Source organism: Pelodiscus sinensis, chromosome 2 (assembly GCF_049634645.1).
Source record: "Pelodiscus sinensis isolate JC-2024 chromosome 2, ASM4963464v1, whole genome shotgun sequence".
Taxonomy (NCBI): domain Eukaryota; kingdom Metazoa; phylum Chordata; order Testudines; family Trionychidae; genus Pelodiscus; species Pelodiscus sinensis.
Window position 1 is genome coordinate 76014487 of NC_134712.1, and position 17819 is coordinate 76032305.

The 17819-nt window shown below is 44.2% G+C and overlaps 1 protein-coding gene across 10 annotated transcripts in view; it reads left to right on the forward strand.

Moving 5' to 3' along the window:
- The window catches only part of KCTD1 (potassium channel tetramerization domain containing 1), a 139633-nt gene that overhangs the window by 111607 nt on the left and 10207 nt on the right, over window positions 1-17819 (forward strand). For 9 of the 10 annotated variants that reach the window (XM_006127188.4, XM_075920809.1, XM_006127189.4 and 6 more), the window contains exons 3-4: window positions 13732-13876; window positions 15987-16292. In XM_006127188.4, the coding sequence (XP_006127250.2) occupies window positions 13732-13876; window positions 15987-16292 (451 nt within the window). The other variant, XM_075920807.1, reaches the window with a different exon arrangement.

Genomic DNA, 17819 nt, shown 5'->3' on the forward strand with positions numbered 1-17819 from the left:
ATCAAGTTAATGAAAAAAATTGTTTTGATATGTTTGAAAACCTGAAGAACTAATGAGGCATATTTGCAAAATAACAGATGTTATAGGAGATGTAGACCTTTTATTGTTTTGCTTCTGTTAGCCTGGATCTAATGAAAAGACTAAGTCAACAGTGGCACATTATTGCGCTGTAACCTTCTGTCTCAGGTGTGTGGAAACGCGCGCACACACACCCGAGCGCACCAAGTTACCTTACTGTAAAGGGCCAATGTGAACGAGGCTACAGCACTGGGAGCTGTGCTCCCAGCACTGTTACTTTCTCCCCTCATGGAGGTGGTTTACTTTGTTTAAAGCACTGCCACAGTTGCACTTAAAAGTTTAAAGGGTAGACGAAGTCCCAGTGTGTATGAAACCTGAGAAATGAGTGAAGAAAGGGCCCAGAGCATGATAGCAGAGTACAGAATGTACCTCTAGATTACTAACTTACCTGATTTAGAGGATAATTGTATTTGGTCAGGTTTTATCCAGCTGCTTTTGTTCCTCTGTTGCATTTCCTGTATTTCTACGGCACACATGGAAATTGACTGAAATGCACAGAGACGAGAAAGAGAACTCAATTGGGACCAGAAAGAAATTCCTCAACTTTTCTCATCACCTAAAATTTTGGAATGTTGCTCTGCGTCCTTACCTTCAATTTAACGGCTTACCTATGAGAGATGGCTTCCTTTTGCCTATATACGGCTAGAATAATGAGTAAGTCACTAACTCTTAGCATCCCCTTCCAACTACTCCTGTCACATCTACAAGTGACAGCAGAGCCAGTAAATGATATTGCCTTTGGCCACGGGCATTTAAAATATCACTGTAGCTATTGTACCTAGCCTTCTTTTTTGAAACCTACCTCTACAAAAAATTCTTTCATCTCAGTTTCTGCAACCACACCTTATACACTAATGTGTCTCACAAGTCAACGAGAATTGCTGTACTTGTTCTATTTCAAGTAACTATGGACCTATAAGGAAAACAAATTATCAAGCAGTTAAAAACTAGGGGGCTTCATTTTTCTTTTTGGAGGCCTCTTCCCATTATTGCTTTTTCAAACTTGATTTCTCCCCAACATTTGCTCCAGTATTGTGTTCCCACTACCCATCTCTATTTAGTATAACTTAGTTATTTGCTGACCTCTAGTTGTATGTGAAAACACGACTGGAGATGTAAAGACAATTAATTTGTTTTTGGTCTCTCTCTCTAGCGTACAGAGCATTCTTTTGTGATTTCAAATTAATTGTTCAATTTATTCTTCTCCAATTATTGTGACAATTTGTCCATGTGGGTTAGTTCAGCTAGGTCATTTTATAATATGTTGTTTGTGTTTGTCTCCTCTAGGTGCAGCTTGTGTTGAGGCAGGTTGTAGCAAATTGCCTTGTTTAATTTTGTGTCTCTAATGTGTTCCTTAATGCTTTCATCTTGCTCATCATTTCAGATCCCCCAGTCTGTTGCTTACAAACGCCACTCTGCATGTAAGACTACTTGCCACTTTCATCTATCTCTGCATCTGAGCATTTATAGCCCCCAGATTTGACCTTTGCTTTTCATATTTCTTTTGTTTCCACACTTGCATATTAATCCTAAAATAGTTGAAATGCACTTTGTGTAAAGCGTTCTATTCCCTTATATTCCTTAGCAAGATGGCTCTGTAGAGAATTCTTTTAAACCCCCTTGAGTTTTCCCTGTAACGTTTTCTGATAGTGCCTTATCGGGGTGCTGGAACTGCTTGTATACTTGGGGTGCTGAGAGCCACTGAACCATTCTGTAAACCTGCTACAGAATGAGAGTCCAACCTGTACTACTGAACCATTCTGTAAGCCTGCTACATTGTTTAGTACAGGTGCTGAGAGCCACTGAACCATTCTGTAAGCCTTGTTCCGCAGCAGCCCTTGCTCCAGCACCTATGCATCTCATTGTTTAGTACAGGTTGAACTTCTCTAGTCTGGGACTCTCTGATCCAGCAACACCCATGGTGCGGCATCGTCCGGGACTCTGTGGTTGCTCTGCTGTTGGTTTCCCCCCATTGAGTGTTCCAACACAACAGGGCCACGGATTTTGCTGGCAGGGGCAGCCCGTGAGCCTAGGCAAGCTGGGCGGCTGCCTAGGGCGCTGCTGACTCTGCCATTGATGGCTGTGCAGGCAGGGGTGCCGATTGCGCTGCCCTGCCTAAGGCGCCAGCTGCTGCAGCTAGCCTCGGGCCGCTCCTGATTGCTGGACCATAGAGCTGGGCTGGCAGCTGGGGTCAGAGCTCAGCAGCCAGGGCTGTGCACCAGCACCTAGCAACTGGGGCCAAGGGCCAGGAGTGGAGGGCAATCATTGACCTCCCCTGCTCCAGCAAACTCCCTGATTTGATCCGATCCCAAAAGTGCTGGACCAGGGAAGGTCCAACCTGCTTTTCTGTCTGTAATTGGCTTTCTGTATCTGTTCCTCACTTCCTCTCTGCTGCCTTCTTTATAAAAAGCATCCTCTTTAGGAAAGCTAGTTTTAGTGTCTGCTCACTGCATTCATGCCTCTTCTGTTAAAATTTAGTCAGTCTAGTAATGTAAGAGCGATCTATGGCAAGGACATCTCCAGGACTCTGAAAGTTTTGAGTTCGAGTTATATATTGAGAGAGGATTAAAATAAGAAGGGGTTATCATGAGGTCTGTGAAATGAAAAGCAGATTGTTAACCTGAAAGCAGCCTACTGTAGCACAACTAAACTCAGGTCATCTCAAGTAGGGATGTTAGCTATTTGGTAATTGAATAGTCATGTAACTGCATTAAAACTTTGCGGTTACACGACTATTCTATAGTCCCCAGAAGTGGGGCAGCAGCCAGTGTGCTCCCAGCCCTACCCCACGCTGCAACCACCTGCCGCCCTAAACTGCTGCCTCTGAATCAGGCAGGAGCTGGCCTGCAAGGGGAGCCAGTTTATAAACCAACTCCCCTCATGGACCAGCTGCTTGCTGCCACCTCTGTATCAGAGGCAGCAGCGCAAGTGGGAGCAGCCTCTGTCCGTGGGGATCCTAGCTCCCCACAAACAGAGGCTGCGTTGTGGTCGGGTGCAGGAGAGGCTGCCATGAAACAGCTTCTGTCCACGGTGAGCCTGGGCCCACTGTGGACAGAGGCTGCTTTGTGGCAGCCTCCCTTTGTCCCTGATAGAGGCACCAGCATGGGGGGAGGGGCAGACAGCACCATGGAGCTGGTGTTCAAGGGAACCAGTTTTTAAGATGCTCCCCCAGCACTGCCTCCTGCTCTCCCCTCCCCCCACCAAGGAGGGGGAGGAGGGGAAGATGCAAGTAGTTGACATTAACTGATGAGCCTAGGCTTATCTTGGTTAATCGTATAGTCGTCTGTTCATTGGCATCCCTAGTCCCAAGTTTAAGTAGTTTAGCTGCATATTTCTCTCTGCCATGAATGTCCCGTGATATGTGCTAGCTTCTAGGAGAGTGTATTGTTATGGCAAAACAGAGACAAAACCCTTCAAAATATTATTTAAACGTACTAGGAAATGACACGGCCATGAAATGAACACACATTCAAATGGACTTATTTTCTAACTTGCTCTTATGCAAACTGCTTTTGAGCACTTAATAGAACTAAAAAAACTATCGTTAAAGATGACATGGGCCAATCAGTGGCTGAGCAATAAACCACTGTCTCCTAACCAGCCTTCCAAAAAACACTCCTATGTCTATACTGCAGACTTCTTTCACAAGCAGTTTTTTCGGAAGAGATCTGAAAAAACTTCTTGTGAAAGAGCACGTCTACACACAAAACCGCATCGAAAAAACCATGTGCTTTTGTGAAAAAGTGTGTCCAGACTCATTGGGCACGCTCTCGCATAAAAGGCCACCCTGAACCATTTCAGGCAGGGTTTTAGGTCACCAGTTGCTTCCAAATGCTGGTTCCAGAGCCTTGCAGAGACACGCGCTTAAAGGAACCCCCCTGGACACTGCTTCTGCTGCGTGATTGCTACCTCTTCAAGGTATTATAAAGTGTTAGCAGTGCCTGCTGTGGTTGCCCTGTTCTTTTTTTGGATGCCACAGCTTTTTCCTTTGTGCCATGGAGCCGGAGCTGCCTCTGGGCATGCGATGGCCCCACACGGCTGTGCTGCAGTTTTTGCAGCACATTCTGCCAGCTGCCTTCTTGGTCCTGCACAACCTGGACCCCGAGCTTATTCTGGGGACCCTCTCCGTGGCTGCGTCTGCTCCACTCTGGCAATCCCAGCCCACTGGTGTTTCTGGAGGCTCGACACCAGTTCGGACTGGTGGAATAGGCTGGTCGTGGAGTGGTGGGATGACCAGCAGTGGCTCCAAAACTTCCGTATGCGAAAGGCCACCTTTGTGGAGCTGTGTGCCTGGCTCGCCCCTGCCCTCCCGAGATGCAGCACACACCTGCGGCCCACCATCCCCCTGGAGACGCGGGTCGCCATTGCACTCTGGAAGCTACTGGTCGGTGGGCAACCAGTTCAGTCCACTGTCGGGGCCCTCCTCATGGAGGTAAGCTGCACTCGGGCTGTAGTCCCTGCCAGGGGGGTGGGAGTGGAGATTACTGCATAAGGGGGACTCTCGGGAAAGGGAGGCTGGGGGAGGGGGGGGTGAAGTGCAGGTGTGGGGGGGGAGCCCTGTCACTGGGGACTTGTGCCATCCCACCCTCACACAGTCCTGCTGCTGGGAGTGGGGGGGAGTGCGGCCTCATAGGAAGTGACTCCTGGGGTGTTTGAGGGAGGCGGGTACCTCCCAAAGCTCAGGCACCCCCTCTCTCATTCTCTGTTTTGTGTATTTCTGTCTCTCCATCTGCAGGTTGAGGGCCCTGCTGCGGAGGGTCATCCATCTGGGAGACCTGGACATGACTATGGCAGGATTTGCTGCCCTGGGGTTCTCAAACTGCAGGGGAGCGATCGATGGGACCCACATCCCAATTCGCACACTGGACCGTCGAGCAGTCCAGGATATTAACAGGAAGGGCTACTTCTCCGTGGTGCTGCAGGACCTGGTCTACTGCCAGGGACACTTCACAGACATTTTTGTCAGGTGGTCGGGCCGGGCACATGATTCCCGAGTCTTCAGGAACTCTAGCCTGTACTGCAAGCTGGCGGCGGGCACATTCTTCCCCTGCCGTGAACTTGCCGTTGGGGATGTGCAGATGCCACTGTGCATTGTGGTGGATGCGGCCTACCCCCTCATCCATGGCCTATGAAACCTTACACCAGCCACTTGGATCCCAGGAGTGACCAATTTCATGCTCACCTGAACTGGGCCTGATAGTGTGCCTCCGGCCTCCTCAAGGCATGTTTCCAGTGCCTCCTTACCCGCCTTGAGGTGGGAGAGCACAACATCCCCGAGTTGGTGGCAGCATGTTGTGTCTTCCACAACGTTGTGGAAAGGAAGGGGGAGGCCTTCCTTCTGGGCTGAGGGGCAGACGCCAGCCACGAGGGGCGAGCCTTCCAGCAGCTACGGACAGCTGCCATCTGCCAGGGCCATCAGGCCGGGGTGCACATCTGGGAGACCCTGAGAGGTGTTCTCAAGAACCCCAGTAACTCTTCAGGGCCACCTCACTAGGGGCCTCTGCCTGGCAGTCCTATCCCTTCCCCACCACAACCCCTCCGTTCGCCCTTGCCCTGACCTCCCAATAAACACTCCTGTTTGTTTGTTTGTTTTTTAAATGCAGTCTGTATTGAGTAAAGATTCAGAAAAAGGTGGGCAGTGGGAGGCGGGCTCATAACTGGGGAGGAGAGGCTCGATGTGCCACCTTGGGTACAGGGACCTTGTTGGGGTTGGGTGGGTCGGGGCAGCACAGGAGTGGGGACAGGGTTGGGAGAGGGAGCGGCATGGGCATTGCTAGGGGAGGAGGCATAGAGAGGGAGCAGAGGCATGGCAGACAGGCTACTGGGCTAGATGGACCTTTGGTCTGACCCAGTACGGCCATTCTTATGTGGAAGGGAAATGAGCATAGTAGGGGGGGCAGGTGGCTGGAAGCCAGAAGCAGCGGCATCAGGCAGGTGTGCGGTCACACTGTTGCAGTTGGTCCCAGGCACGCTCCTGCCACTCCAGGACAGTGCAGACCTTGTGCACCAGGGTGTGGTGGATGTCCTGAAGGACACTGATGTACTGGCACATCAGGACCTCATGCACCCTGGCACGCCTTCAGATCCCCAGGGCTCTGGCAGGTGGCCGTGGTGGTGTGGCTCGGCCCTCGGTCCCGGCTGGTCCAGCTGTAGAGAACACACAGCGGGAGAGGGGGTCAGTCATCCCTGCAGACTCGGTCCCTGAGGCTGTGCCCTCCGCTGTGAGCAGTGACCAACAGTCCGCAGCCCAGAGGGGGATGTCATGAGTGCAAGGCCATGTGGGGCCTGCACATCAGGCCCTGTCTCACAGGTACCCAGAGAACCATGCTGCTCACTTCCCACCTTCCTCTCCTTCCCCTCCACCCGGCCCACGGACATGCAGCCGAGGGAACTGTCTGGCCACAGTGGGATCCCCTCATGGGCAGCAGAGGAGCTGCGAGTAGCCTGGCGTTCCCTGGGGTCCACGCACACAGGTGCAGTTCGCAGTGCTGTCTCTGGGAGTGGCTGCTGCCTCGTACGTACAGACATGCCCATGTTCTGTGTGTGGCACTCCTCAGTCTGTGTGGGGTTGTGCCTGCGTCCTTGCAGCTAGCCTGTTTCCAGCCGGGGTGCCCCCTTTGCCCCCCCGTGGCAGGATGTGTATGGTCTCTCCTGAGCCTGGCAGCAGGATCCCACCCATGCTCAGTGGCTGCCTGCTGCGTCCACGTGCTGCATAGTAACTCAGCACCTGGTTGCATGTTTACAGAGCACTGCACAATGTCCAGCCCGAGCGACACTCACCCCCGCCCCCTTTGCACCCACCTCCCCCGCCCTGTGTATGTGAAAGAAAGCAAGACCACTCACCTGAAGATCCCTCCCAGGCATCTGAGGAGGCATGGGAGATGTCCTGGGTCCCTTGCACCGGCTTGAGGTAGAGGGTCACTGTGCCCGTCGTCTCCTCCTCCTCTGCCGTGGCCGGCGGTCCCTGGCTCTCCAGCTCCTCCTCTGGCTGGGCTGATGATCACTGGGGTCTCCAGTCTGGAGTCCATAAGGATGGGTGCAGAAGATGCCCCCCCCCCCCAGATTTGGTGCAGCTCCCTATAGTAGGGGCAGGTGTGGGGTCCTGCCCCTGAGTGGGAGCTGTGCTCAGTGTCATGGCGATATCCCTGGTGGAGCTCCTTCACCTTACTCCCGACCTGTTCCAAGTTCAGGGTGGGTGTCCACACTCTGCCAGGGACTCGACCATGCGGCCATAAATGTCTGCATTGTGGCTCTTTGCCTGAGGATCCTCCAAGGCCTCTTCCTCGCCCCACAGTTTGAGGAGGGCCTGGATCTCTGGGCCTGACCAGGAGGGTGCGCACCTCTTGCTCCCCTGGGAGGGTCCTGGGACCCCGTGGGCTGCTCCCAGCAAGGGCCAGGGGCTTCACAGGTGGCTTCAGCTGCAGACTTGGCTTGCAATGTGTGTGGCAGGGAGAGCTGCGCTGTCAGGGTGCTGTTCTCTGGCCAGCTTCCTGCCACAAGACTTGTCCAGGGTGCCTGCATCCACAGGAGAGAGGAACTATAGAGTTGTGATTACTTTGTATGGAGAGGCCACCAGGATGCCTGTGCTTTTTCCTGGAGGCCTCTTCTTCCGCAAAAAAACCCTCCTCCCCGTCCACATATGCCTTTTTGTGAAAGAGCTCTGTCCTGAGTACTGTAGATACTGTAGATACAGTTTTTGTGCTTTTGTGAAGAAATCTGCAACCATCACCTCTAATACCATTAACTCACAAACATCCCACTCTCCCTACCTCTAATATCATCAATTCACAGACACTTACCTTCCTTCCTTCCCCTCCCCCCCCATTCCCCTCCTGTTCTGCAATGTGATTTGTCCTTTTCATATTTGTTCATTTTTTTTAATTGTATCCTTTGGTATATATGGTTGTGACTACTTTCTTCCACTATTTGATCTGAGGAAGTGGGTCTGGCCCACGAAAGCTCATCATCTAATAAACCATCTTGTTAGTCTTTAAAGTGCTACATTGTCCTGCATTTTGCTTCAACTACCCCAGACTAGCACGGCTACATTTCTATCACTATTCTGCAACCATCTAGTATGTTAATTTACTAAGGAGACAAGTATTTTCATGTGTGCCCAGCTCCTTCCTAGCTCTTTTCTTCCTTCTTTTTTTATACTCAAGAAGAAATCTTCAATATTGATCAAGAAGCTTTAGTTAGCACCATCAACATGCTATGGTGTCATAAATACAGAATATTACTTCATTGCTGAAGCAAGCAAATGGAGAAAATAGGTTCTCAAGGGAAGCCTTTGGTAAGGGGGCATGGTTAGCTTAAGACATAGTTTGTAAAAGAGTTGCAAGTAGTTCATTGTATTCCACCTGCCCGTTTTGGCTTTAACATTTGTGTTCCTAACTTGAAGATAACCCCTTTCCCCACTCTCTGTGAAAGGTGCAAAGTCAATGTTTTCCCTTTCCAATAACCGTGTAAAAGATCTTGTGAAATGCGCAAAGGAAATAACTGATTCCGTTGTTGTTTTGTCTAATATTCTTCAGTGCTACCTACAGAATAGTATAGCATATTCAGCAAACCATGCTCCCTTTCTGCAATCGTTGTTTCATGTTCATTCTCCTTTAAAGCAAAAAGTAATGTAACAATCCAAGTAGTTTCACACAATCAGTGTTTGCTTCTGATTCAGCTGCCTATGTCTCCAACCAGTGTAAAGGAATTTTTTCCTCCTCTAATCCAGTTGTGTCTAATCACCAATTAGCAGGATTTTATTATGTTATCTATACATGTTATGTAAACTATGGAATATTCTGTTTTTCATTGGCACTGGCTGTTTTTTCCCTCCCTGAATTCCCTACTGAGGCACAAGACACTAACAGAAAATCAATTTTTTATAATTTTCTTTCAGGCACAGGGTACCAGCAAAGCTTTTCATTTGACAGCCAAACTGGGGGTTATATTTTGAAGACAGGTGTTCCTTTTAGTAATGTCATCTTCCATTGCTCAAATACCTGGATTTTAATTCAAGAACCACAGATTGAAAAGTCTATTGGGTGTGCTCGTCTATGGGGAAAATGCCCTCTAGAGTACGTACTAGAGTAAAAGATTGGTCGTCTTTGTGTCTTAGCCTTCTTTTCCAAAAATAATACTGTCTGTTTTAGGTCCTTTAAAGTAAAATTCTCTGAAGCTGAGTTTTAGAGTAGTTACATTTTTCAACCTTTGAAGCAGTAGTTTGCTGCCTGTCGAATATGATATTTAAAACCGCAGAATTAACTATTGCTCTTTGCAGGTCACCGTTTCAAACCTTGGGACATGAATTTTTCATCTATAGAGAAAATTCATCTAACTTTTAATTAAATATGTTTAAGCATATTTTCCTCTGAATGTATGACAGCTTTTTGATCCTTTGCCCTTGCTAGTTGGCTAAATCTGTTTATTATTATCAACTTGCTTTGCAAGCTACCTTCAAACCACTTCCGTATTTTGAAATCCATTCATCTGTAATAAATTTGTCATACATTTTTTGCTGTCTTTGCTGATCAGTTGTGTGTGTTAAACCAAGGTCGTCAGGGACCATGTGAAGGAAACCATATCTTCCAATCTTTCTTTCAAAGTGAAATTATAGTAAACACGACTTCACAATCCTGTTGCATGCCAGCAAACTTATGTCATTTTAGCATTATAATTTCAAAGTCCGATGAAGCAGAAGTTGATTTATGATTGAAGGAGTTTATTCAAGCACTCACCCTTCAAAATATTACGTGCAGAACTTCACAGCATGGTTAAAGGATGGCTCTTAGCCTATACTCTTTCAATATTTAATTTTTAAATATTGTATATGTGTGTAATTTCATACATGCTATTTTAAATACTACTTTACAGTCAAATTTGCAATTTCTGTTTCAGAATTTAGGATGGCTGGGAGCACTGCCTTGATGAAAATTAAATTTTAAGCTTTTTAGAACTGGGACTTGCTTTGTGTATTTGTAGGAGGTCTAGGCAATGGGTGCCTTCATCCTGATTTGGAGCCTTTAGGTGGCTGATAAAAACAAGTTTTCCTTTCCTTTGTTTTGCACTCTTTGTACATTCCAGTGTCAATACTAAGCTTGACAGGCTCAAAATGTGTATGAAAATTACTTTTACAGGCATGTTTTCACTAGATATGTCATTGTGCAGACGACCACACAATTAACTGATAATGTATCAGAGGCAGGAAGTGGGGAGGAGTGGGTGCTGGTGCCTGAGAGGAGCTGGCTTATAAACTGGCTCCCCGTGAGCACCCTATCTGCCTGTCCCACCCCGCGCTGCTACCTCTGATGCAGCAGGGGGGGGGGCAGGCTGGAACAAATATACACAGCTTTCAAGTCTCCTACAGAGGCAGTGGGTGTAGGGAGGGGCTGAACAGGTAGAAGCCGGTGCTGGGGGGAGCTGGCTTAAAAGCTGGTTCCCCCACAGCACCAGCTCTGCTATGCCGCTGCCCCAGAAGCGCACCAGGGGAGGCTGCTGTGGACCCGAGCTCCCCATGGGCAGAGGCTGCCCCGCATCCCATGGAGCAGCTTCTGTCCTCAGGGAACTTATACCCCAGTGGACAGGGGCTGCTGCCACCCCACACTGCTGCCTCTGATAGAGAGGCAGCAGTACAGGGTGGCAGGGTGTTCCTGGGAGTTGGGCCAGAGGTGCACTGGCTGCCAGCCCTGTCCCTAGGGACTATTGAATAGTCATCTATCTGCTTAGTTTTCATGCAGTTACACGACTATTCAATTATACCGTTTCTAACATCCCTAGTCTTCACCAGCATACCTTCACATACATAGCCACAAACCTGGTATGCTCATCAAATCAGTGAACAGAATCTATATTGTGTGACCAGTCACAATAGTGAGCTACATAGTAAATAGCATGCTGAAAAAGTTTGTTGAATAATTTTGAATAGAAGATTGCTGTGTGCAGCCCATGGTGAATTGACTTAAATCTAATCTTGTTTTGCATTTGTATTTCATAAAACTTTTCAGAAATAAAGGTTGAGTCTCATTGGTTTATAATTATTCAAACGTATTGATTTGCAACGCATACTATATTTGATACTGCTTTGTACTAACCAGATGGATGCATGCTATATCAGGCAATTATATTGCTTAAAATTTTATTCAGATTCTTAATTTTCATAATTTTATAGTGTTAGAAGATGGTGAATGACATACTAATTTTTTATTCACAATTTATGCTAAGCTATGTTTGGTAGAAACTGCAATTCAATCAAAAATGTACAAAAATAGCGTTTTAATTTTTATTAAGTAAAACTACCTTAAATCTGCTGTTAGAGAAGTGGAAAAGTGTTTATCAAAACATGTTTTTGAAACAGATGTATTAAATGAAGAACGTATTTGTTAGTAATCTGAACTGATTTCTTTTTGATTTCTGTGTACTTCAGTATTTTAGAGCTAGTAGATCTCATCCTCTCATACCTAGTTCTTACTCATAGATTGGGGAAAAAAAAAAAACTTTCCTACTTTGTCAGCTCCCAATTGCAGTTGAAAAAATTGAAATGAAGAAAATATTCTCTCTGCATTTGCAGAAAAGGCTACTGCTGCCAAAAACTTGAGTATTTTGACAAATTGTGGTTTCTGGTGCTTTGCTTCTACTAGTTCAATGGTTTGACTTTCTTGAAAACTTTTCCAGCAGTTATGTTCTGTTGGATTTTTTTTCTTTAATTTAAATTTTGTTAATAGTTTATAAGAAGTTTAGATTAATTGCCATTTCCAATTTAATTTAAAATTGGTTAATTTAAAAAAAAGTATTTACTTCACATTTAAAAAAATTTAAATAAACTGATTTAAATTCAAAATATAATTTTCTTAAAATTTATTTTTATTCGTACTTGTGCAACCTTTCTTCAAAGAGAAAGAAGCAAGATTCATTCAGCAAGTTATCTGTTACAAATTATTCGCCCAACCGTAATAACGAGGATTACCTCAGCTTAGGGCATTTCCTGCAGAATGTTAAATGACCATAGAAGGTTAGTGGTCCTCTGTGTTGCTTCAAGTTGTCATCTCTCTGAGCTGATCAAAAAGAGTAGGTTAAATCTGAATCCCAGACTTAATATAGTATATGTCATTGAGATATTTGCTACTTATTATATACTGGTGTATAATTCATTTTAAAATCAGTTTATTTGCTCTTTGCATAACTTTTGAATTGATGAAGAATCATGGGTTATGCTCATGAAATGCTTCTGTCTTCTTTGTTATCTAGAGAAACAAGGATGAAAGAGGAAATATCTTTTAGTGGACCAACTTCTGTTGGTAAAGTCATTATTTTTTTTATTTTATGCAGACCTTTTCTTTATTGGACCAGCAAACATCAATCCAAAAAAATATATTACCTCGCACACCTAGTCTCTCTAATGTCCTGGAACAAACATGTCTAAAGCAACAATGCATGCAACAATGGAAGTTATTTGAGATGTAATAGTTGGGGTTGTGTGGTTGTTCTATTACTATTTTAGTATGGGAACAGTCTCTGTAGTTTACATTGTGGTGGTTGTATATTCCGAATGGAAAGAGACTTTGATCAGCTATACAGTTTTTGTTCCAATGCAACTGTATTCATTTAGAAACTAATATTATTTCAATTGTTGTCACACTCTGGTATGACACAATTAGCTTATTTTCATACTGATATACTGGTACAAAAAAGATAAGTATAACTGCTTCCACATTGGGAGCTAGCATTGACTTAGCTAGCTAAGTTTTAAACTAATAAAGCTAAATTGGCACAAAAACTGTGTGTAGTTGAGCCTTTATTTCATTAAGAAAATGAAAAGGTAGAATTTGCAGAATATAGCAAATTGCAACAAGGCTTTAAAGTTGTGTGATCTCAAATCAAGCAAAGCTCCGGCCTCCTGCATGGAAACTGTCCATGTGGTATTTCAGAGTTATGCAGTATTTGATGCAGCCATTTCACAAAAGTGTCCTTTGGCTGGTTTTAGTAACTAAATGTAAGGACATGCGCATGCTTGCGAGTGCTCTTTCTCTTCCTCACTTTGTCTTGAAAAAGATTCAAAAGCAGCATAAGGAAATCTGTTCAAATTTCACACCCCTCTTTTCCTCCATCCACTCTCCAAATTTTTCTCCTTAGACAGCAAACCAAGAAAAAAATCCAGCCTAAAATTTCATGTTGCAGGAAGATTAAGCCCATGAGATTGTTATAGAGGTGGACAAAAGGGCTGATAACTTTAGAGCAAGCTAATAAGTGCCTGCTACAATAACGTTGAATTTCTACTGTGAAATCTGCTCACCTGCTATTTTTATAATTTACTTAACTGTACAAGGTTTAACAGAAGTGCCTTGATGTCTTCATTTGTTATGTTGCTCTCCCTAGTATGCAATAACATTCCTTCAAATCCAGAATTTGCTGCCCTTCTATTGTGTAATAGTAATGTACAAGAATAGTCCTACTGAAATCAAGGAGTGACTATGTAGAAATTTGAACTGCTCTCATGATTCATTGTTATGCAGCCTGAGGAGGTGTAAAATCAGATTGTTCAGGTGCCCTTCTCTTGTGTAGCAGTGCTACTGTTCACTAACATTGTGAGTAGCTATTGGTCGTTAATGGCTAAATGTAGTTTGTAATTTGACCTTGGTGTTCACCTCTTTTCCTCTCCAGAATTGGAAGGCTTTTTGATGGCACAGAGCCTATTGTTTTGGACAGTCTCAAGCAGCACTATTTCATTGACAGAGATGGGCAGATGTTCAGATATATCTTGAATTTTCTACGAACATCAAAACTCCTAATTCCTGATGATTTCAAGGTGAGATTTTAAGTGACTTAAGTGTATGAAATTATTGTGCAAATGTATTTCCTCCTCAGAAGAGATAATCTGTGAATGTAATTAAAATGGTCTGAGACAGGAGGTGGATTTGGAGCATTTGACAGAAGCCTTTACTTACTTGGCAGAAGAAAGCTTTGTCTCACTAAAGTGCCATCTGTTGGCCTTTTCTTGAAGGGCATTAGTGGTAAACTTTGCCTTCCTGACCATAGCATGGTATAGCATATATATTAAACTATATGACCTCTCCAGAGGGGTTTTTATCAATTCTTGTTCTCCTCCTCCAATTAAAAGGACTCCAGGTTGACAATAGAAGAATGACATGTGAGTCCTGACAGCCAAAAGTAAATAACATGTAAAATGTGTATAATGGGTGAACTGCAGAGTTTTTCATCTTCCCATACCCATGAGAACCACACATGTGGTTTGTTCTTAGTGTCTTAACTGAGAAGTGAAGGGTGAGTTCTTGCAACTTGATGATTAAACCAGATATCTATCCTTCTGGACTTAACTTTTATTTTTAAGAAAGTTCTTTTCATGAAAATTGTGATCATTCTTCATTTCATCCGCTAAGCTAGGTCTGTGGATCCACATGCTTCAGACTTCTCAGAACTTCCTGGGGGGAGAGGATTGTCAGTTAAATGAGACCTAGAAAGCACAGAGAGGCTCGGGAGGGATCTTTTTCATCCCTCTTCCATGTGAATGTATATCGGAGAATGCATCATGTCCTGCCTTTATCTTAGATTAGGAGGCATGGCATTAAGAGTGGCTAGGGGAGGTGACATGGAATAGTAAAAGCAGGTTCGGATATTTGTATAGCCTTTTGGTTATTGTTGAGCATATAGCATGTTAAACTCTTTTGAAAATCTGGTCTGTCTTGTGTATGTGGCACGACAATTTGTCTGACTGGTGAAATGAGCATTAGTTTCACTTTAAGATTGAAGCAATGTTTTGAATAATCTCTGGTGACAACGTGCTTACTCTTTTATGCATGACTAGTACAGACCCACCTAAGTAACGTGTGTGTCTAAAGGCTGCCTTGTTCATAACATTAGTAGTTTACCCTCGCAGAGTAGTCTAATGCATAATTATAACTTCTGAAATGTTAACCAAAAAAAACTCTTGACAGGACATTCGTTGTGGTGTTCTGAAGGTCCCTTCCAGTTACATTTTAAGTCTTCTGTAAAGGCTCATGTTTAAAACAAATAGCTCTCCCTCTCTGTTACAGATGCTCGTATTAGTTGATGATTTTCATTTAATTATAAACGCAGCTGGACAATTATCCGTTTATCATCTGCCTATTAAGCATTATGTCTGTTGCTCAATTTCAAGGCAATATTGACCTTGTTACTACATTCCTCTGCCTTGTGTGATTCTCAGATTAGTTTTCTTCATGCAGACACTTCTCCCACTCCTCCCCAAATACATGCTTTTAAAAAAAAAAACAGCAACAACAAAATAGAAATGTAAAATATGGAAGCAAGCAAATTTGGGAGCATCAGATCTAAATAATTTCTATACTGGCTATGCTTCATTTTCTGTAGTGTGCGAGGCAACGTAGCAGAAACAATACTGTTAACAAAAAGGGATATATTCAAAATACTTAATTTTTAAAATGCAGTAATATATGCAGATCATTATGCAAATATCAGAATCATTTTACTTTTAAAAACCATTGTCGTCTTCCTCATTTACATATTTATACCTGTTACTATGCCTGCTGGTATTGCTGTAAGACATGATGGATCCTAATGATGGATTTTCTGAATCCTGATTTAGTTCTGTTCCATCTGTTCAGTGAGGTTGTCATTTTATGGCATCATTGTGGGATAAAGATTTCGAGAAAAGTGGACTGTGACTGTCTGATGTGCTCCACAAATCGCACCTTTTTTAAAAAAAATGGAGGTAAAAACTTTTTTCTAAGTATTGTTTGTCAGTATATTTTCAGACTATTTGTAGTAATTATGAAATGTGTAGCAAGGGTTTCAGACTTAGAACTGCTCTTTGCCAGAATAACCAAATACAAAAGCAGTTAATGTATATTCACAATGCATCTTTCTTAGTTGTGCACAGTAAAATATGTGTCTTTCAGGACTACAGTTTGCTATATGAAGAGGCAAAGTATTTTCAGCTCCAGCCCATGTTAGGTGAAATGGAAAGGTGGAAACAGGATCGGGAGACTGGCCGTTTTTCAAGGTCCTGTGAGTGCTTGGTGGTGCGTGTTGCCCCAGATCTTGGAGAGAGGATTACACTGAGTGGTGATAAATCTTTGATAGAAGAAGTTTTTCCAGAAATTGGCGATGTGATGTGTAATTCTGTCAATGCTGGCTGGAATCACGACTCCACCCATGTCATCAGGTTTCCATTGAATGGATACTGTCACCTCAACTCAGTTCAGGTATGAAGACAAATGAAGAGTGCTTCATTTTAAAGGTAGACCAATGACTGATTATATGCCAGTGGACTGACACTCTATCTTAACTCCTGAAAGTTTTGATGGGTAATAGCAAATGGAAATGCTAAGTAAGGCTAGGTTTAGTACCACAGGTTAGGGCTGACTTCCTCAACTTGTCACGTGCATCTTCTCCAAACATCCTTGAGTAAGAACAAATGTTGCTGAAACAAGTTGCTTTGAAAACCATGCAACATCCCTAGTATTAGATGAATCTTTGGGTTTGATGAGAAATACCTTGTTATATGTATTGTGTTGCCATATATGATTTGTGTTGGAGATGAGATGTATTCTTTCTTTGTGCTCTATGAAGAAACATAAATGAAGACATATGCTGATTTCTCCCTGTTCTTCTTTGGGTGACTTTTCCATTTTATTATGAAATGATGAGTAGCCATAGTACATAAAATGAGTACACTTGATGTAAAATAAATGCCATGAAATGGCTGGGGAATGCTGGTGGATAGCACATCTAGAGTAAGTTGTTAACTCCCTCGTCCCCTGGATTGGTGATAGTAAGGACTTTTCTTTTTAGCTACTGCATTATATTCAACAGGTGTTTGAAGGTAAAGTACCATTCAGTTCTGGAGTTTTCGTCCGTTACTTCCTCATGTTGTTTTATTTAGATACACCTGTGCAATGCTTTGGACCCAGCAAATGATACTTGTATGTAAATAATTCTAAATTGAACCTGACAAACTTTCCTCTCCTGTTCAATCCATTACTTACATTACATATGCAACAATCTGTATTGAACTGGGTTGACCTCAGCTAACTCTATTTAGGAATAATTTAAGTAATTCTTACCCTTCTTCTAGTACATGTCCCTATGGGTGTACCATCATAAGATGTGTGAGTATCCATGCTGTCTCAACCAGAGATTTGAATCAGCAATGTCTAGTGGTTCACGCCTGTGCACTAGACAATATTGCACTCCCAAACAATGGGATGAGCAGACCCACTACCACTCTAATTTCTTCCCAGCTGTCTGCCACCTGAGATGGAGCAACTGAGCTGTCTGCTGCTGCTTCCCGGAAGCTATTTCCTGTTGTTTTGTTTACTCAGTAGTTGTTCTGGTTTTGTCACTATTTGTTTTCTCTTTTCATTTTACACAAATAGTGTTTTCTCTGACTGCCTCTGCCCCGGGTTCCTTGGGGTTAATTCTTTAGTTCTTCCTTATTGGCTTAACTTCTGAGAAATGCAACATGCATTCTAGCTGTCTCTGGTGTCTTGGAGACTCGCACATCCCATCCAAGTGCAAAGATGCATGAGGATTAAAAGTAGGGATGTAAAGGATTAGTCAACTATCCAATGAGCAAATGCTTATCAGATAGTCGACAGGATAGTCGACTAGTCACTCCTCTCCCCTTCGCGCCCCCCCCCCCCCCCCCCCGGCCACTTGCTGCCTCTATAAAATAGAGGCAGCAAGGAGAGGGAGAGGAGAGAGGTACTGTCCCTTTGAAATGCCGAGTG